We start from the raw sequence: 21,602 nt of genomic DNA on the forward strand, positions 1-21,602 counted from the left end.
TCTAGTTAGGAGACGTGGAGAGGGCCGTATTTAAGAAGTTACGATTATTATTTTAGTCGGTACCCGTGCTATGGTATTTTAACCTAGCCCTACCTATTTATATAGAACCCGACGCGTTTAACTTCGTACTAGGCGCTATAATTAGCTAGTATAAGGACCGAACCTAGCGACCTATAGCGTTCCTATCTAAGAAGCTAAGGGGACCCGAACTAAACTATCCGACGCTAGACACTAAGTTAATAGCGATTATTAAAGCGTTCCGGTAATAGCGCTATTATTTAGCGTATAGTTAGACCCTAGTAAAGGTACTAACTAACCACTTAAACTACCGGTACCTACTAAATAAGCCTCGAATTAAACCTTAACACGCCTATTAGCTAAAGGAGCTATTAAGCTTTAATTTCAAGATTCGTTACTATCCGGGCGTTTAGAACCCTGTAGATAGGCTTTTATAGAAGCCGTAGCTCGCTATAGATTAGGCGGATCTCGAAGCGGAGCGGCAGAAACCCGTTAAGGGATTTACTAAGAAGTTCGTTATTAGCCTTATAAGGGCCCGAGGTATACCTAAGCCTTCGGGTCTATCTAGCCTAAAGGATAAGATTATCTTTGCCTAGAAGGACGATCCCTTTTATATCTCCTTAGTATCGAAAAATAACTTAACGGACCTATAGTCTTATAACGGTTAGGGTACGGTCTACTTTAAGGACCGTCTCTTTATACTAAACTAGTTAGGTTTACGCGATAAGGTCCTCTAGGCATTTTATAACGCGCCTACTACGGGCTATTATAGGTTAGGTCGGATAATTAAAAGGATTTCCGAGTCCTACTACTAGGAATACCTTTTACGAGATAGTAAAAAGTTTATACCTACGTATAGTATTTATTAGAGGACTAAGCCGCGCTAGTATAAGCCCTTTAGGTACCTAGTACCTTTACCTATACCCGAATAGCCGTTCTAAGAGATCTTAATAGACTTCGTAATAGGCCTCCCCCTATAACCTTATAGGGAAAGAAAAGGGATTCTATCCTAGTCGTGGTATATCGATATACTAAGTACGCGATCTATATCCCCTATAGTAGCTCTCTAATAGCTAAGGGTCTTATTAGTATCTTATAGATACACGTTTTTAGTATCTACGGCCTACCTAATAGTATCGTTTCGGACTAAGGGTCCCTATATACTAGTAAGTTCTAGACTACCCTATATAGCCTCCTAAGCGTCGAGCGGCGGTTATTAACCGCGTTCTACCCCTAAACGGATAGCTAGGCGGAATAATAGAACCAGAACTTAAAGCACTTCCTATAGGTATTCGGTGCCCTATAACATAACGACTAGGTTAACCAGCTACCCCTAGCCTAGTTCACCTATAACACCGTATAGTATTTAGCTATCCGGTAAACCCCTTCTATTACGCTAATAGGTTTTAACCTATACAGACTATATAATATATAGATACGTAAATCAGGCAAGGTTCGTGCCGCTATAGCTAAGTAAAGGGTAAAGCACCTTATATCGAATTATAGGGCTATAAAGGTCCTTATTAGGAAAGCCTAAACTACCTATAAATAATACTATAATACTGGCCGGGCGGCCTAGCGCTTTAAGATTAGTAACTATATACTATTATCCTTAAAGAATATTAAGTAATATCGCCCTAATAAGAAACTATTAAATAAGTTCTCTCGGCCCCTATAAGATTACCTCCGTAATAGGCTAGTATAGGCTCGCCTATAAGCTATAGCTTCCGGAGTCGATAAAGATTTATAACGTTTTCCTGATCTCGCCCCTCGAACCTTAAAAGTCTCGGGACGGCAGGTCGCCTATACCCGCGGACGTTAAGGTCGAACTATAAGAGTCGGATAAATATAAGGTAGAAGAAGTCCTGGGTTATCGCTATAACGGAAACAGGCACGAATACCTTATTAAGTAGGCCGGGTATAAATATAAATATAATATATAGGAACCATAAAGATATCTCCCCGACACGCTTATTAAGGAGTATTATAATTAAAAGAATAGGACTAGTTAATAGTATTATCGGCGCCCCGTAGGGACTTTTCTTATTTAGGTCTAGGGAAGAAAAATAGAAAAAAAATAGAAAAAGAAAAATTAAAAAAAAAACGCTAACGCCCCCCTAACTCCTCCTAGCCCGATCCTAATAACTACTATAAGATATCCTTAGTTATTTTTTAGGCCGGTTTTTTTATAAAGACCGGCTAACTTCGAATTTTATTTAACTAACTAGCCTAGGCGGCGGGCGATAATAGCTATATAACGCTCTATACGAATAATAGGATTACGCCTCTTATACTTAGCCTCCTCCTCCTTTTCTTAGCGATAACACGCCACGGGGTTAAACCCCTTATTATCCTAGGCGTATTTCTTTATAGCCTTAAGGGCCCGACGTAACTTAGTTTAGACCCGGTAGGCCCGGCGCTAGTATATATTAGTAATACTTATTATAAAGATATTAGGCCGACTTATAAATATCTAGTCGTCTAGACTATTAGCGCCCTATACGGCCGCTACTAATATCTTCTATAACTCCTTAGCTACCCGCTCTGCCTATAACGAAAGCTATATATCTAGTTAATAACCTCGGGAGCGGTTAAAGTAAAGGGGACTATAGCTATATAAACGTATTAACTTATAGTCGCGGCCATTACTATTATAGCAGTAATAGCACTTATTAGATACCTTACTACCGCGGCAGGGCCGTATAATAAGGGGACCGGTAGCGTTATCGCTATATAGCGCCAGGGAACCTAGTATACGGGTACACCGCCTATAAAGAGTATAAAGCTTTAGGCCTAACCTAACTAAGATAAAAGGACGCACCGGTATCTTAACGCTATCGCCGTTACTAAAGTCCGAGGGTCTATCGCTAAACCCGTTTATAAATAAAGCGAACTCTAATAACGATAACCTATTAGAGTTAGCTTCCTTATTATTAAAGAGGGTGGCTTTATCGGCATTACCGCTTATACTAATATCCTAACTAGTATAGTTAAGGACGCCCTCTAGGTCACTAAGGGGCTTAAGAGCACCCTATAACGAGTTATTACGCCCTAAAAGGAGAGGGTCGGTCGACTTAGTAACCGGAGTAGCCGTAATAACCGGCTTCTTAATAATCCCGACTAATATAGCTTATTTAGCTAAAGCAGCCGTTATACCCGGCTACTTAATAGCTTTATCCTCTAAGGAGGAAGAAAACGATAAATGTAAGGATAAATCCGATAATAAGTCCGATAAAGAGTTAGACTACTACTACTACTACTATTACTACTACTATTTAAAAGCAGCCGCTATAGCCACGGCCTTAGCCTTAGCCTAAGCCCTCTTAGCGGCCCGCTATACCTTCTTCCTAGTAGTCTTAGTTATCCCCTTATCGATAACCTTAGGTACCACCTTAATAGACTTAGTGCCGACCGCGTCGGACTTTATACCGGCCTTACCGGACTTCTTAGGTTTACCGGCCACGCCGGACTTTTTATGCTTCTTAATAAAAGCTAGGGGCGCTATTATATAATAGTAGTCTACTCTAATACTATAAGTTAGCCTAAGGTCTACGCGAAGAGGGTATAACACTTATATAATAATAATATTGCTAATAATAATAATAATCTGCCACGATATTAGCCGAGTCCTAAGCCGGCCACGCTCTTATACGCGACTAAAATAATACACGATACCGCGTAAAGATAATATATACCCTAATAAGGAGCCGATAGGATAAGTAGATACCCTTAAAGTGGATAAGGATAAACGACTTATTATAATAGCGATACGGTTATTATTATTATAAATAGGTAAATAAGAAAGGGTAAGGAAAGGGAAAAATAATAAGATAAGTTATGCAGATAGGAAAAGTCGTATATTATAATAATCGTATAACCTAATATAGGCCCTACTTATATTATTCCTTCCCCTTTTACCTAGATACGACTACCTATTACGGAATCCTACGATACGGTTATTAATAAAGAACGCGCCTAGGGTGCTATTATAATACACGCGTCTACGGATAGGCTTTATTATTATTAATATTCACGGTAAATATCACGACTTATTATCGCCCGTCCTTAAGCTACATAAGCCGCTAAAGGGCGATAAAGGAAATAAAGTAAGTTCTTTTATTATTTAGGACTATAGCGTGGCGGGCCTTATTCTAATAGTATTCTTTATATAGGCTTTTTAGGTCGCCTTAATAATAGTGGTAGTATAAGAGGGTTACGAAAGCAATAAGGGTTATAATTCACTACCGACCTAATATCTGCTTTAGAGTTATAGTTTATTCTAACAAAAGCCCTTTATTAGATAGGGCCCTAGCCAAAGCGCTTAGGGCTTTATTATAGTGCGGTTATAGTAAGGGAGATAAATAAAGGAGACCTAGGAGAGCTATGCTTTATCTAAAGATAACTAGGCCTCTCGGTTTATAAAGACTACGGTTATACTACGCGAGGTAGTATAAAGGGGTGAATTGGAGACCCAGTGCCATATCGTTAGGACGTCACGTGACGTTATAAGACGCGTGCTTTTTTATTTATCTTGTATATTATATATACGTGGCGACGCCACCTAGACACAGAGGATGCCCACTATCCTATATAATTATTATTCTTTTAACCCTAAGTTTTGCCACGTTTATTATATTCACTTCGTTTAAGCTACGTTACCCTGATCAGAGCAGCGCGCACCTCTAGGAACCCCTTTTAAAGGTCTCCTTGTTATGCGTGTTGTTTTGGTTATATACACTTCGTGGTCTTAAGCACTCCTGTTATCGAAGACTTATCCGAGATCACACTGCCTAAGCCGTTCTACATAGTAACGGCTTCGCCTTTCTTTAGTGGATAGGATTAATTAAAGAGTTAGGTTAGGATAAGGGGGACGACTAATTCGGCTTCGGGAGGATAAAGAGGGAGTTAGTGGCCCTAATAGGTAGAGTTTAGGCCGGCCTGTCTGTCCCTAGGTTAGGGTGGATTAATAAATAGGCCGGACTAATAACGGTTACCGGCTCTAGTGGATAGGAGCCTTAGAAGGAGGGGCATAATATCAGGGATATTCTATTCGAGGAAATCGGATAGGACTTAGAGGCGTTAAGGAATATATTAAGAACCCGGAACCAGCCCTAAGGTTAACCCTAAGGATATTTAGGACCGAGTTATATTTTAGGATTATTAAGCTAGCCTAAGACCGGCAGTCTTAGAGCCTTGGGTTATTATATACCGATCCTAGGGAGGATAGTTACTGGTCCTTAAGTAGGGTGTTTCCCGTTAAGTCCTGAGTTAAAAGGGCTTAACGAATAATCTTATAATTATTCCCCCTAAGGTTAGCTTCGTGACCTGTTCTTGTTATAGTCTTAACGACTCTCTTTACTCCTTACACAAAACCTATAACAAGTTCAGACCTAGACTCTAATCTCCCTACCAATCTTCCTTATTAATCTACTAAGTATATCGTTAATCTACGTCGTTAATCTACGTCGTTAATCTATGTCGTTAAGCTACGTTATTAATCTATATATACAGGCAGCGCGGCCCGTTACCTCCTTATATAAAGTAAGAATAAGATAGCCGCGGTCGCGTAGGCATTGGGTGTGGGCGTGGAAGACGAAGACGAAGACGAAGACGAAGACGAAGACGAAGACGAAGACGAAGACGAAGACGAAGACGAAGACGAAGACAAAGACAAAGACAAAGACGAAGGAGTTACTGCTACTGCTGCTACTAGCTTAATCGAATGAACAAACTATCCGTTAATTAAGTCCGAGCGATTAAATTAATGAAAAAAGACGTTAAAGTGGTTTACGACCGTGGTTAGGAAGGGTCTATGTCTAAACTACAGTCGGCATAACCAAGTGGTATAGTCGGAATAACTCGAACTATTATTAAATGGCATAGCGTCGCTATCGCCCCTATTAGCCCCCGGACCTTTATTAGTAACGTTATTATCACCGAAGATATTATTACCTAGGAAGCTCTTACCTTTACTAAGGATAAAGTTATTATCCTCGCTCTTATTGCTACTAATAAGGAGGATACCGCCGGCGCTACCTGATATAGTTATATCCCCTTCCTAGTTAACGATACTATCATCGATATCGTTATTATCGTTATTATAGTCTACCAGAGCTAGAGTCGGAGTCCTTTAATTACCGGCGGACTAGCTACTAGGCAAACTAGTATCCGACCTAATTACTAGGAAGAAACGGGCAAGGACCTTACTAATCCAGGGGTCAGGAATAATATATATCTCCTCGTTAAGGAGGGCTAGGCCCCTCGCTTTAGTAGGAGTCGTACGCGACCCCGTACTAGGTACGGCTAACCCCTTTATTTTAACGGGTATCTTAGACACCACGCCGGGTATAGCAGACCCTTTATTATTCAAGCGCGCTTTAGTAGGAGTTATAAGTGACTCCGTACTAGGCGCGGCCGGCCCCTTTACTTTAATAGGCGCCTTAGACGCTATACCGGGTATAGTTAACCCGTTATTAGTGCCACCTTTCTTAGTGATCTTTTTAATAACGCTATCCTTAATAACGGGAGACTTATTAATGGCGGTGTTAAGGTCATCGCCGGCCTTCTTATTATTCTTTATAAGAGTAACGGGCTTTTTAGCGGGGGAGTTCTTAGCAGACTTAAGCTAACAAGCCAACTTATTAGCCGCACGTAACTAGCGTTTCTAAGGAGCTATACTAGAATACAAGGGTTAGCTAAGCTTAAGAAGCCACGCATAATAACTACTTGTATTATCGTTCTACACGGGATTAAGGTATATTATTAATAGGAGTTATTATTACTTATACGGGAGACGATTATAATAAGCTGCTTTAAGTATTAGATTAACAGGACTAATAAACAGCTAGAGACCTCGCGTAACACGATAAAGGAACCTCTAGAGAACTTAAGACGAATCACTAAGAAGATAGCTTATAGCTAAGACGCCGTGATAAGGATTAACTTATAGGTAAGGCTTTAGGACGAGGCTATTATAATAATCACTTAAATAGGTAAAAAAGAGAAAAGGGAAAATAATAATAAGCTAGGAGGACTAGCTAGGATATATTCTATAATAGTTACTAAACCTCGAGTAAAGCCTACGTGGTTACTTTATAACGGTCACGAAGAGATGGAACGGAAGAGGAAGATCTGGAGGAAAAGAGGCAGTTTGAATTATGGAAGACTGTGAAGACTGCAGAAGTAAGATACAAAGAGCGAGAAAGGAAAGGAAGAGGGAGGCGGGCAGCCTAGTATATATAACCCCTTCCTACGGTTTATTCAAGCTACTGATTTAGTATCCAGACCCTCGAAGTATAGGCGAGGGTCCGTGGGTTTCTCCTAAGGTCCTAAAGGTCCGTGAGTTACTCCGAAGGTCCTAAGGGTCTGTGGGTCCACCTAAAGGTCTATGGGTCCACCTAAAGGTCTATGAGCCTACCTACAGGTCCGTGGGTCCACCTAGGGTCCCGGGGGACTCGGGAGGACCCTGGAGGACTCAGGAAGTCCCTAGGGGACTCGGGAAAACCCTAGAGGACTCAGGAAGTCCCTGACTTACAGGGGGTTTTGTATATCGTACTATACCGTATATAGATATATTTATTTTCTCGGTATAGTACTAACAGTTACTCCTGCCTACTCTATAATCTAGGTATGCCTGCTATATTAGGAGCGCACCTATAGTTTATTATTTAGATAATAATAAAGCGTCGCGTGCACACCTTTAAGTCTATAGGCTTTATATTTGGCTAGGCGATCCGATTATTCACGGGTTATTCACGAAGCCTTTAACGATAGCTTAAAGGCGGAGTATTAAAGGATCTACGAAGCTTGATTTAGGTTTTATCACTGTGGCTTAGAGGTTTAGGGAAGGTTAATCTTTATATTTGTATTTAGCTCTGGCTTAATAAGTTATTTATAAAAGGTCCTATAGTGGGATAGCTATAACCTGGATACGAATTATGGCTTATGATCCAGAAGCCTGGTATACGCTAACTTAAGCTATTCGTAGTCGGGTACCGTCCCAGGCCGAGTCGTCTTTTCCGGAAGCTATGTCTAGAGGATATAGGTGGATAGGAGAGGGTCTTTATAGGGCACCCGCTTAACTATATTACTCCTAGGGATATAAACACTAGAAGGGGAGGCGTGATATTATAGGCATAATTTATCGAAGCTAGGGATAGCCTAGATAGAAGGAAGCAATATATTCTAAGGGAATGGATAAATAGCAGGCACGTTAGGATATCCAGCGGGTAAAATATAGGGTATACAGCTATAAGTTCTCTTATATGTAAATGACCTATTCTTCTATACTAAAACGGGATATCTACTATAAAGGTATAAGCAGTAATATTTATAGTATTTTGTACGCAGCTCTTGATTACTTTAAAGTCCACTAATCTATAGAATAGAGTCTACTAAAATCAGTAGCCTAAGCTGCTTTATTAATTTTATTTAGTTCACGAAAAGCCTCTTTAATCTCCTTTTCTATCGCCTCACGTATACCTAAGTCGTTATCTAATTAACCCTTAAACCGGGTGGAAATCTCGCCCTCGCGATATACGGTCGGGTTATCCCGAGTCTCTTGCTATTCTTCCTGAACCTCTTCCTTAATATCGTCGTTAAAAACATAAGCGCTACACCTTAGCGCCTATATTCTAGGCTTACACGTAGTTAATAGCGCTGCCGGCACCGTTAAAGATAGTAGGCCGCTAATTACCTCGCTGCGTTCCTAGGCTTCCACGATCTCGAAACCAGATAGGGCCCTCCTTATACTAGTCTTACTATAGCCCTTCTTATAACTCGAACTAGATATTTTAACTACGCCTTTTAGACGGCCTTTTCCACGTATAATCACCGGATCTAAGGGACTAGGCGGCTCGGAGCCAGATATTATCTTAGTCGTCTCGCCACGATTTTATTATCAGTGGCGATCAATCACGTTAAGAGTTAACGGCTCCTTACTACGTAGATAGGTAAGTAGCTTATAACGGTAAGGCAGCCCTAAATAGCGTAGAATAGAGTAGGGCTAGTAAGGCTCTTCTAGCTAAGGCGGTAACGACTTATCGACCTTAGGTATAGCCTTTATCTTAAGCTATATCTTCTATAAAGCCTGGGGTATAATCTTTTACCTAACCAGGCTAAAAATAACTCCTCCTATTAAAAACCATACCTTATTTATTCCAAGAGACCTCTTAATAAGAAGCTCCCGTCTTTAGTTATCCTAGAAAAGGTATAGCTTACGGAATACTATTACTAAGTCGCTAAAGGAGCTATAAAGGAACGACTTTAGGCTAGTATACGACGCCTCGATAATAAAGGTGGTGGAGTAACTAAAGTAAGGCTAGGTATTAACCTAGTAACGAATAATCCTTTTCTTAAATAGCCGGATCTAGGTATTCACGGCGTAATTAACTATAGGAGCTAGGTGCTTACCAGGGCGTTAGAAGTCTTAAAGTTACTGCGTGAATAGATCTTCCAAGCTGCTAGCGATTAAGGAGTTCTAGTCCTTAAGGAAAACAGTAAAGCCTACGTCTCGCTTAATCTTACCGCTAACCTTATTTAACTTCGGAAAATACTGCGCACACTTTATAAGTATATTTATATTAATATACTAACGGTATAAGATATAAGGCACGAGTCTTAGCTTTTACTGGTTCTCTAGGGCGTTTATAAGGGCCAGCTCCTAGTCGGAAATAATATAGCGGGGGAAAGGGAATCTATCGCTAAGATACTTAATAAGGCAGTTAAAAGCCTACGCGTATTAAGCCTGTTTCTCGCCTTTAATAAAAGTATAAGTAACCTAAAAAGCCTTATATAAAGGCGATATACTATAAGTACTAAGTAGTGGTATATTAAACCGGTTTATCTTATAAGTATAGTCGAATAATAGTATATCGGGTAACTGCTTTATATGCTCTTAGGTAGTTCGCGGCGTAATAAATAGATATTTAACTCGGCCTAGGTTATCCTTTAAATCGCGGTAAAAGTACTTAGTCTCGTTATCTAATTACTATTAACATAGCAGTAGTTAGTTAATAATTATATGTAAAGGAAGAGTAGAGATACCTACCTCGTAAAAGCACTGGATAGGCGTACGGCCAGCTAGTTCTACGCGCCTATATCGGCTAAGTAGGTTCAGGATATCTTGATAGGAGATATCCTTAAGTGTTTCCGCCTAGCTCGCTTTAGGATTTTCCGCCTAGCCCACTTCAGGATTATAAAGCTTTATTATAATTTAGCGAGGCGGGATATCACTATTCTATATAGTAACGACCTTATCTTTACGTGTTAGTAGCTAGGATATTCGGAAGATAGGAAAGAGGATGCCTTAAGAAAGCCGTGATTATAGATAGAGACCTGGCTGCTATTAATAGGCTGGATAACCTATCGCCTATCCTTTCCCTTAATAGAGATACGGAACGGGTAGTTGGTTATCTAGGGGCTTGTTTTCCGGCGTTTAGAGGGGTAGGTATTCGAGACGTTAACCGCCTTTAAGACTCGGCCTTTCCTATAGCGATACGTTACACGTATAGCCTCGCCTCTACGAGGATACTATTCGGCGATAACGAGGCTGTATCTATTCGAGAAGACGTAAGATCGGATCGCGGTATCTGCCTTTTCTCTAGATATAAAGACTAGGTTAGCTAGAGGAGGAGGTCTGTAAGGGCGTTTATTAGGATCTGTATCTATCGCGGATTAAAAGAAGAGTTAGTTGATTAATAGTGGGATAAAAATAGCGGTTAATTATAGAAAAAAAGCTATAGGAAGAAAAGGCCGTGATTGATAGAGGGAAGTAGCCGAGGGGCAGGTATAACATATATATAGATAGGTAACTACGTATAAAATGTCACTGCTTGTACTTTTATAGTGGATATCCCGTTTTAGTATAGAAAAATGCATTATTTGTATATAAGAGACCTTATGGCTGTATACCCCATATTTTACCTGCTGGATATCTAAACGTGTCTGCTATTTATCTATTCCCTATTCTAATAGTTATAAAGGGGCATTAAATAGGGTATAGTGTTCGGAGATAGGCGGCTAAGTCGGCTCCGGGACTAGTACTATCCGGACACGTCTAGTATACTATAATAGGGAAGGCCACCGACGGATAAGTTATGGTCCTAGGGATGGTTTCGAGGGGATTCTCTAAGGTTCCCGGGGAAAAGGCTCTGGTTATCTATAAAAGGGGTATATAAAGCTAAACTCTTGACTTAGACGTTCAGCGAATAATTTGACGCTTAATTCGACCTATGAGTATATATTCCCCTTTTTAATTTTCTTATAACGTCTCTTTACTCTTTACACGAAAACCCCTGATATATAAATATAAAAGATAGTAATACGAAAGACTAAACGGTTAAAGATTAGCCTAGTAGTAGCGGGGATAAAACACACTTTTATATATATAAATCGCCCCGTTATTACTAGCCTTATTATTATAGGTTTTGTGTAAGGAGTAAAGAGAGTTATTAAGACTATAATAAGAACAGGTCACGAAGCTAACCTTAGGGGGGAAATAATTATAAGATTATTCGTTAAGCCCTTTTAACTCAGGACTTAACGGGAAACACCCTACTTAAGGACCAGTGACTATCCTCCCTAGGATCGGTATATAATAACCGAAGGCTCTAAGACTACCGGTCTTAGGCCAGCTTAATAATCCTAAATATAACTCGGTCCTAAATATCCCTAGGGTTAACCTTAGGGCCGGTTCCGGGTTCTTAATATATTCCTTAACGCCTCTAAGTCCTATCCGATTTCCTTAAATAGAATGTCCCTGATATCACGCCCCTCCTTTTAAGGCTCCTGTCTACGGGAGCCGGTAACCGTTTACTAGTCCGGCCCGTTCGTTAATCCACCCCGACCTAGGGACGGATAGGCCGGCCTAAACTCTACCTATCAGGGCCACTAACTTTCTCCTTATCCTCCTAAAGCCAAACTAGTCGTCTCCTTTATCCTAACCTAACCTTTTAATTAATCCTATCCACCTCGTATAGTATAACCGTAATCTCTATAAACCAAGAGGCCTAGTTATCTTTAGATAAAGCATAAATCTCCTGGGTTTCCTTTATTTATCTCCCTTACTACGACTATACTATAATAAAGCCCTAAGCGCTCTGGCTAGGGCCCTATCTAATAAAGGGCTCTAGTTAGAATAAACTATAACTCTAAAGCGGATATTAGGTCGGTAGTAAATTATAACCCTTATTATTTTCGTAATTCCCTTATACTGCTACTCTTATTAAGGCGACCTAAAAAGCCTATATAAAGAATACTATTAGAATAAGGCCCGCCACGCTATAGTCCCTAAATAATAAAAAAACTTACTCTATTTCCTTCGTCGCCCTCTCGCGGCTTATCCAGCTTAAGGCCGGGCGATAATAAGTCGTGATATCTATTATGAATATTAATAATAATAAAGCCTATCCGTAGACGCGTGCATTATAATAGCGCCCTAGGCGCGTTCTTTATTAATAACTATATCGTAGGACTCTATAATAGGTAGTCGTATTTAGGTAAAAAGGGAAGGAATAGTATAAGTAGGGCCTATATTAGGTTATACGACTATTATAATATAGGACTTTTCCTATCTGCCTAACTCGTCTTATTATTTTTCCTTTTCCTTACCCTTCCTTATTTACCTATTTATAATAATAATAACCGTATCGTTATTATAATAAGTCGTCTATCCTTATCCACTTCGAGGGTATTAACTTATCTTATCGGCTCCTTATTAGGGTATATATTATCTTTACGCGGTATCGTGTATTATTTTAATTATATATAAAAGCGCGGCCGGCTTAGGACTCGGCTAATATCGTGGCAGGTTATTATTACTATTAGTATTATCACTATTATATAAGTATTATGCCCTCTTCGCGTAGACCTTGGGCTGACTTATAGTATTAGAGTAGACCACTATTATATAATAGCGCCCCTAGCTTTTATTAAGAAGTATAAAAAGTCCGGCGTGGCAGGTAAACCTAAGAAGTCCGCTAAGGCCGGTATAAAGTCCGATATAGTCGGCACTAAGTCTATTAAGGTAGCACCTAAGGTTATCGATAAGGGGATAACTAAGACTATTAGGAAGAAGGCATAGCGGGCCGCTAAGAGGGCTTAGGCTAAGGCTAAGGCCATGGCTATAGCGGCTATTCTTAAATAATAGTAGTAGTAGTAGTAGTAGTAGTAGTAGTAGTCTGACCCTTTATCGGACTCGTTATCGGATTCGTCCTTAGATTTATCGTCTTTTTCCTCCTCGGAGGATAAAGCTATCGAGTAGCCGGGCACGGCGGCTGCTCTAGCTAAATAAGCTATATTAGTCGGGACCGTTAAGAAGCCGGCTATTACGGCTACTCCGGTTACTAAGTCGACCGACCCTCTCCTTTTAGGGCGTGATAACTCGCCATAGGGTGCTCTTAAGCCCCTCGGCGACCTAGAGGGTGTCCTTAACTATACTAATTAGGATATTATTATAAGCGGTGGTGCCGATAAAGCCACCCTTTTTAATAATAGGGAAGCTAACTCTAATAGGTTATTATTATCGGAGTTCGCTTTATCTATAAATAAGTCTAGAGATAGACCCTTAGACTTTAGCGACGGCGATAGTATCGAGATACCGGTATATCCTATTATCTTAGTTAGGTCGGGCCTAGAGCTTCGTGCTCCTTATAGGCGGTGTGCCCGTATACTAGGTTCCTTAGCGCTATATAGCGATAACGCTACCGGTCCCCTTATTATATAGCCCTGCTACGGTAGTAAGGTATCTAATAAGTGCTATTATTATTATAATAGTAATAGCCGCGACTATAAGTTAGTACGTTTATATAGCTATAGTCCCCTTTACTTTAACCGCTCCCGAGGTTATTAATTAGATATATAGCTTTTATTATAGGCGGAGCGGGTAGCTAAGGAGCTATAAAAGATATTAGTAGCGGCCGTATAGGGCGGTAATAGTCTAGACGACTAGACGTCTATAAGTCGGCCTAATATCTTTATAATAAGCACTATTAATATATACTAGCGCCGGGCCTATAGGGTCTAAACTAAGTTATATTAGGCCCTTAAGACTATAAAAAAATACGCCTAGGATAATAAGAGGTTCGACCCCGTAGCGTGTTATCGCTAGGAGGAGGAGGAGGAGGCTAAGCGTAAAAGGCGCGATACTCCCGCTCGTATAAAGCGCTACCTTACTATTATTACCCGCTATCTAGGCTAGTTAGTCAAATAAAATTCGAAGTTAGCCGGTCTTTATAAAAAAACCGGCCTAAAAAATAACTAAGGATATCTTATAGTAGTCGTTAGGATCGGGCTAGGAGGAGTTAGGGGGGCGTTAGCGTTTTTTCTTTTTAATTTTTCTTTTTTTAATTTTTTATTATTTTTCTTCCCTAGACCTAAAAAGAAAAGTCCCTGCGGGGCGCCGACGATACTATTAACTAGTCCTATTCTTTTAATTATAATACTCCTCGATAAGCGTGTTAGGGAGATATCTTCGTGGTTCCTATATATTATATTTATATTTATACCCGGCCTACTTAATAAGGTATTCGCGCCTATTTCCGTTATAGCAATAAGCCAGGACTTCTTCTACCTTATATTTATCCGACTCTTATAGTTGGACCTTAACGTCCGCGGGTATAGGCGACCTACCGTCCCGAGACTTCTAAGGTTTAAGGAGCGAGATCGGGAAAATATTATAAATCTTTATCGACTCCGGAAGCTATAGCTTATAGGCGAGCCTATACTAGCCTATTACGGAGGTAATCTTATAAGGGCCGAGGAATATATTTAATAGTTTCTTATTAGGGCGATATTACTTAATATTCTTTAAGGATAGTAGTATATAGTCGCTAATCCTAAAGCGCTAGGCCGCCTAGCCGGCGTTATAGTATTATTCGTAGGTGGTTTAGGCTTTCCTAATAAGGACCTTTATAGCCCTACGATTCGATATAAGGTGCTTTACCCTTTACTCGGCTATAGCGGTATAAACCTCGCCCGACTTACGTATCTATATATTATATAGTCCGCGTAGGTTAAAACCTATTAGTATAATAAAAGGGGTTTACCGGATAGCTAAATACTATACGGTATTATAGGTAAACTAGGCCAGGGGTAGCTAGTTAACCTAGTCGTCCTATTATAGGGCACCGAATACCCGTAGGAAATACTCTAAGTTCTGGTTCTATTATTCCGTCTAGCTATCCGTCTAGGGGTAGAACGCGGTTAATAACCGCCGCTCGATGCTTAGGAGGCTAGATAGGGTGGTCTAGAACTTACTAGTAAATAGAGACCCTTAGTCCGAAATAATACTATTAGGTAGGCTATAGATACTGAAAACATATACCTATAGGACACTAACGAGACCCTTAGCTATTAAAGAGCTGCTATAAGGGATATAGATCGCGTACTTAGTGTATTAACACACTATAACTAGGATAGAATCCCTTTTCTTTCCTTATAAGGTTATAGGGGGGAGGCCTATTATAAAGTCTATTAAGATCTCTTAGAACGGCTATTCGGGTATAGGTAGAGGTGCTAGGTACCTAAAGGGCTTATACTAGCACGGCTTAGTCCTCTAATAGATACTATACGTAGGCACGAACTTCTTAACGTCTCGCGAGAGGTATTCCTAGTAATAGGACTCGGAAATCCTCTTAATCGTCTAACCTAACCTATAATAGCCTATAGTAGGCGCGTTATAAAATACCTAGAGGACCTTATCGCGTAAACCTAACTGGTTCGGTATAAAGAGACGGTCCCTAAAGTAGACCGTACCCTGACCGTTATAGGACTATAGGTCCGTTAAGTTATTTTTTAATACTAAGGAGATATAAAAGGGATTATCCTTTTAGGCAAAAATAATCTTATCCTTTAGGCTAGATAGACCCGAGGGCTTAAGTATACCTTAGGCCTTTATAAAGCTAATAACGAACTTCTTAGGAAATCCCTTAACGGGTTTCTGCCGCTCCGCTTTAAGATCCGCCTAATCTATAATAAGCTACGGCTTCTATAAGAGCCTATCTACGGGGTTCTAAACGCCCGGATAGTAACGAATCTTAAAATTAAAGCTTAATAGCTCCTTTAGCTAACGGGCGTATTAAGGTTTAATTTAAGGCTTATTTAGTAGGTACTAGTAGTTTAAGTGGTTAGTTAATATCTTTACTAGGGTCTAACTATATACTAAGTAATAGCGTTATTACCAGAACGCTTTAATAATCGCTATTAACTTAGTATCTAGTATCGGATAGTTTTGTTTAGGTCCCCTTAGCTTCCTAGATAGGAACGCTATAAGTTACTAGGTTCGGTCCTTATACTAGCTAATTATAGCGCCTAATACGAAGTTAGACACGTCGGGTTTTACACGAATAGGCAGGGCTAGGTTAAAATACCGTAGCACGGGTACCGACTAGAATAACGATTATAACTTCTTAAATACGGCCCTCTCTATATCTCCTAACTAGAACGTACCTAGTCTACCCCCTAACCTTAATAAGTCCGTAAAAGGGGCAGCGACCTTAGAGTAGCCTTTAATAAAACGTCGGTAGAAACCGGTAAAACCTAGGAAGACCTAAATCTTCTTAATAGAAGTGGGTTCCTCCTAATCCTTAATAGCCTTAACCCTTTTAGGGTCTATAAAGATATTATTAGGGCTATATATAAAGCCTAAGAACTTAACCTCCTATGTCTTGAATATGTACTTTTAAGGGTTTACGAATAGGGACTATTCCCTTAGGCGTGTAAGGATCTCCTTAATATATATACGATAAGTACTAAGGTCCTTAATATAGATTAGGATATTATCTTGGTATATAACGTAGATAGTGTCGATAAGACCCTTTAAGGCTTTATTAATATAACGCTAAAAGCTAGCGGGGGTATTATATAAACTATAGGGTATCACTAAGTACTTAAAGTGTCTATACTTAGTTCTAAAAGCCGTCTTCTACTCCTCCCCTTCTTAAATTCTTAAGCGATAGTAGGCCTCCTTAAGATCTAACTTAGTATAAACCGTGGAGGATATAAGGCGGTTAAGGATCTTATATATTAGGGGGAGCGGGACACGGTCTTTACGGGTAACCTTATTAAGACCTTAATAGTCTATATATAAATATAGCTATCCACCTTTTTTTAGTATAAATAGGATCGGGGCGCCTATAAAGCTTATTAATAGTCGAATCCACCCTTTAGCTATAGCCTCCTTAATATATTATCGTAGAATAGCTAGTTCTTACTCGGCTAGGGGGTAGATAGGGCCGAATTAGGGTAACTTACCTTCCTTTATCTTGATTACGTGATCCTAACGCTAGTGGGCAGGCAGATAGCCGGCCTCTATAATATCGAAAACGTTTAAAAACTCTTAATAATACTCGGGGATAATATTCCCTAACTTATCCTTATCTAGCGACTCCTTATATAGCCCGGGATTAAGATATTCTAGGATCCCTGTATTTAGTTAGGTCGGGTTAGGGGGCACGGGGGGTATAGGTTATAACGGGTCCGATTAGATAATAGGGATTAAAGGACTATTAGGTAATATATCCTGTTCTTCCTTAGTAGTATTCTATTTTATACCGATAACTCGGCCGATATAGGGGGCACCGGACTTTATAAGGCGGATAATAAGCTATACGTGCTCCTTCGGCTTCTTTAACTCTCTTCGACCCGGGACGCCTCGAAGGTCCTCGTACTAGAGTCGATATATCTATTCGCCGGACCGGAAAAAGGTAACGGGGTTATATTCTACTAACCAGGGTATACCGAGGATAACTTAGGACCTATTAGGGCTTATATCTAATACCTTAAACTTAATTAGGTATATCCGGGTCCGGTCCTAACTACCCGTAACCTTAATATATATCTTAAAGGACCCGATAAGCTATACGTTAACCCTAGGGATAACCTATCTAAGTCGCTTTAGTGGTCCTAGTAGACCGTGGCCGGGAGGCAGGGCTTTTTAGTCGATTAGGTTAACCTCGGCGCCTCTATTAAGCTTAGCGCTCCGGCGGCTTTATCCGCCGCTTAACTATAACTCTAACTTCGCCTTAATCGCGCCCTTACTAGCAAAGAACGGCTAAGACGGCGGCCCTTCCTAGGCCTATACCTATTTAATAACGGGGTGCCTTATATTAACCGGTAGGTTATTCGGGTTCTAAGTATTAGAGTATCCTAATAACTAACCTAACTTAGAGGGTTCCTTCGGGTATTTATTCTAGTAATAACCCTTTTTATTATAGCCGAAGTATATAATACCGTTATTATTACGCCTTTTAGGGGGCCTAGGGGCTTCCGTGTTATCTACTTTAATTAATTCCATGAAACCTTAGGGAGGCATAGAGGGCCGAATAGTTATAGTATAGGCCCTATTAGGGGCCCTATTACGCCCACGCTTCTTACCGCGGGGCTGCCTTAGGCGATTATTCCGGGGCGCCTTTTCTTTATTCTTATATAAAAGAGTAATCTCTGCCTATTAGGCTATAATACCTAACGCCTTATTATCGGTGGGGATACTAGCGGCTATAATCTAGTTATATAGCGGCTTATTAAGCTTTATTAAGATTAACTATATACGTTATTTATTAGGGAAGGGTAGGGATACCTCGTTAAATAACGAGTCTAGCCTATTAATAAACTTAGCGTAGGTCTAATTAGGTTTTTATATAGTCTAGTCTAAGAATAGCTTCTTGGTTATAGATATTTTACGGGTTTTGTTATTAACTAACTACTCGGTTAGGAAGGTCTTAAGGTCCTCCTAGGTAGCACCTTTAGTCTTTTTATAAACGCGCTTATAATAGGCACGCTACCGGGATTTTATAATCTTTAGTAGTAGGGTAAAAGTAAGATAGATCTTCTTTGCTTCGGATAGCTTAACCTTATCGAGTATAAAGCGCTCCTTAATTTCTTCGATAAACGTCTAGAACTGGTTATAGGACTACCTATCCTATTCGGGGAGCTTTTATAGGACCTTATACTAGCTTTTACGGGAGTCGCCTCTAAGGACACGCTTAGAGGTATCGGGGTCCTTCCTTTATTAAAGGGTAAGGAGGCGCTTCTCCTTTTTTTCGCGGGCTTAGCGGTCCTTATAGTGCTTAATTAGGAAATCGAGTTCCGCCGATAATAAAGTGCCGGGGGGGCGGCCCTTAAGGTCTTTAATATCGAATTAGGGTCCTACACGGATAACTTAGGGGGTCCCTTAGTTAAGTAATAGTCCTACTATAGGATTATAAGTATCCGGGTTAGCTTATCCGCGAATCTTAAATTCGGGGTTACTATCTTTATCCTCTAACTCGGGCGTAAGGGATTACTTATAATCGGCGCCTAATAGCCCGGCTTCGGCTCCTTAAGTAACGGGGGAAGTATCCCGGGTATAAATAGTGGTGGTGCGCTTAGGGGGTATCTTAGGTACTAGTTAGAGGTAGTAATAGAATTTAAAAAATAACTTAGTTTTTCGAACTCTTAATAGTCGTTATACCTATAAACGGTTAAACGAATAAAATATTATAGGTTTTATATAAGGAGTAAAAAGAGTTATTAAGACTATAATAAGAATAGGTTATAAAGCTAACCTTAGGGGGGAAAGAATTATAAGATTATTTATTAAGCCCTTTTAACTCGGGACTTAATAGGAAACACCCTACTTAAGGACTAGTAACTATCCTCCCTAGGATCGGTATATAATAACCTAAGGCTCTAAAACCACCGGTCTTAGGCCAGCTTAATAATCCTAAATATAACTCGGTCCTAAATATCCCTAGGGTTAACCTTAGGGCCGGTTCCGGGTTCTTAACACATTCCTTAACGCCTCTAAGTCCTATCTGATTTCCTTAAATGGAATGTCCCTGATACTTATCTTCGAGATTATATTTAAGGCGCTAGATCTTATTTAGTAGTAATATCTAGCTATATAAGAGGCGTTTACTAAATGCTAGCTGCTGCCTGCCTATATACGGAGCTTTTAGGTATAGTATTAATCACCTTACCGCTATATAATATTTCGTTATTCAGGGGTAATAACTACTCTAAATCAGCGGCACGTTAGCCCTTCCTAGTAGGTTAAATAAAGCCTTATACGTTCTTTTACACTCTATTCGCTATCCTTTTCTAACTATTTTTATCCCTATTCTAGCCCGAAATTTATAAATACACGACTATACTTTAATCCTCGATCCTCTACCCGTCCGATTAACGTGTAACTAACCGCGAGACTTACCTGCTATTATAGGCGAGCCCCGGGCGCCGCCTCCTCTAATAGTATATAGCAGCTATATATTATTACAGTATAAGCGTTCTTAGCTATAGCTATAATGGCGTAGGAGGACGAATTAGGCGTAGGCTACCGCTATAATAGCTATAGAGACTACATATGCCTTACCCTAAGAAGATAGAGTCGATATAATCGCGGCTCTACGTGGTAGGTAATAGCAGGTATCTCTTAGGGAAAACCCTAGCTAAATAGAGCAGGCCGGCTCTTAATAGGTACCTCCACCGACTTAGCAGCAGATATCCTATATATAGGTACTGCCTTCAAACTAATAGGCGCCGGGGAGCGAGTTTTAAGTCTAATAATAATAATAATAACCGCCGTTATAGGCACTAGGAGTAAGGAATTAATAGCCGCGATATAATAAGTTTTATATTATAGATAGCGGTATAAATACTGACGGCTCTGTATAAGATAGATATTTTAAAATATATAATATTTTACTGGCTAATCTACCGTTCTTAAAAATCTTATATCTCACTTAAAAAATTACATTATCTTTTGCCTATCTTAAAGTACCGGTACGTAATATTTAGAGCTAAGATTCCGGTTATACACGTAATTACTTTACCTTCCTAATAGGGTTAAGTGGATAATAAATAATAAACAGAGAGCATATAAATACCGGTACTTAGGATTTACTATCTAGGCAGAATTATTAAGAGACAGGATATTCCGACTGTACTATTTGGATATTCCGACTATAGTTCTGATATAGACCCACCTTGTCCCTATTTCGGAATAATCGATATATAGCTACGAAGTATAGTCGTAAACCACTCTAACGCCTTTTAACGCCTTTTAACGCTTTGGATTAATTTAATCGCTTAGATTAATTAAAGGCAGTAGTTATTATTATTGTTATTGCTGCTGCTGTAATTAACGGATAAGCTTATGCGTTTGATTAAAGCCGATCGTAGAAGAAATAGCTCCGCGACCTCCTCCTCCAGCAATAATAGTTCCACGGCCTCTTCCACGCCCACGCCCACGGATATCGCCTTATTATTATTGTTATTATTGTTGTTATTAAGTAGTCGCGTTATTGATTGAAGTTAATTAACTATGATCTTAATAGCGTGATGGGTTGTATTGGTTTTATATGTGGTCTACGAAGCAAACGTTGATTGGCTGGAAAGGTGGGTCCCACCAGAACTATTGTCGGAACATCCAAGTGGTATAGTCGGAATATCCAGTCTTATTATTAAACGGGGCCTTATAGTCGTTCCAGCCAAGCACCTTTTTATGTATTTCCCGACTTATGTACGAAGTAGGTACTGTATATTATTTCTGTTCTAGCCTAATATAAATCAGCTGCTTCCTACTTTTTGAGTATGCTCGAATTGGATCC

General features: G+C 39.8%; 1 protein-coding gene across 1 annotated transcript; it reads right to left on the minus strand.

Annotated features, from left to right (window-relative positions):
* Positions 1-5,373: 5,373 nt before the first annotated feature.
* ACRALDRAFT_2018980 (uncharacterized protein) lies at positions 5,374-13,406 on the minus strand (the record flags this gene model as incomplete). Its single annotated transcript, XM_071019948.1, has 3 exons — positions 5,374-5,391; positions 5,613-5,727; positions 13,372-13,406. The coding sequence occupies 3 exons, from the start codon at positions 13,404-13,406 to the stop codon at positions 5,374-5,376; spliced, it is 168 nt and encodes a 55-aa protein (XP_070876203.1).
* Positions 13,407-21,602: the final 8,196 nt, after the last annotated feature.

Source organism: Sodiomyces alcalophilus, assembly GCF_042370955.1.
Source record: "Sodiomyces alcalophilus JCM 7366 unplaced genomic scaffold ACRALscaffold_3, whole genome shotgun sequence".
Taxonomy (NCBI): domain Eukaryota; kingdom Fungi; phylum Ascomycota; class Sordariomycetes; order Glomerellales; family Plectosphaerellaceae; genus Sodiomyces; species Sodiomyces alcalophilus.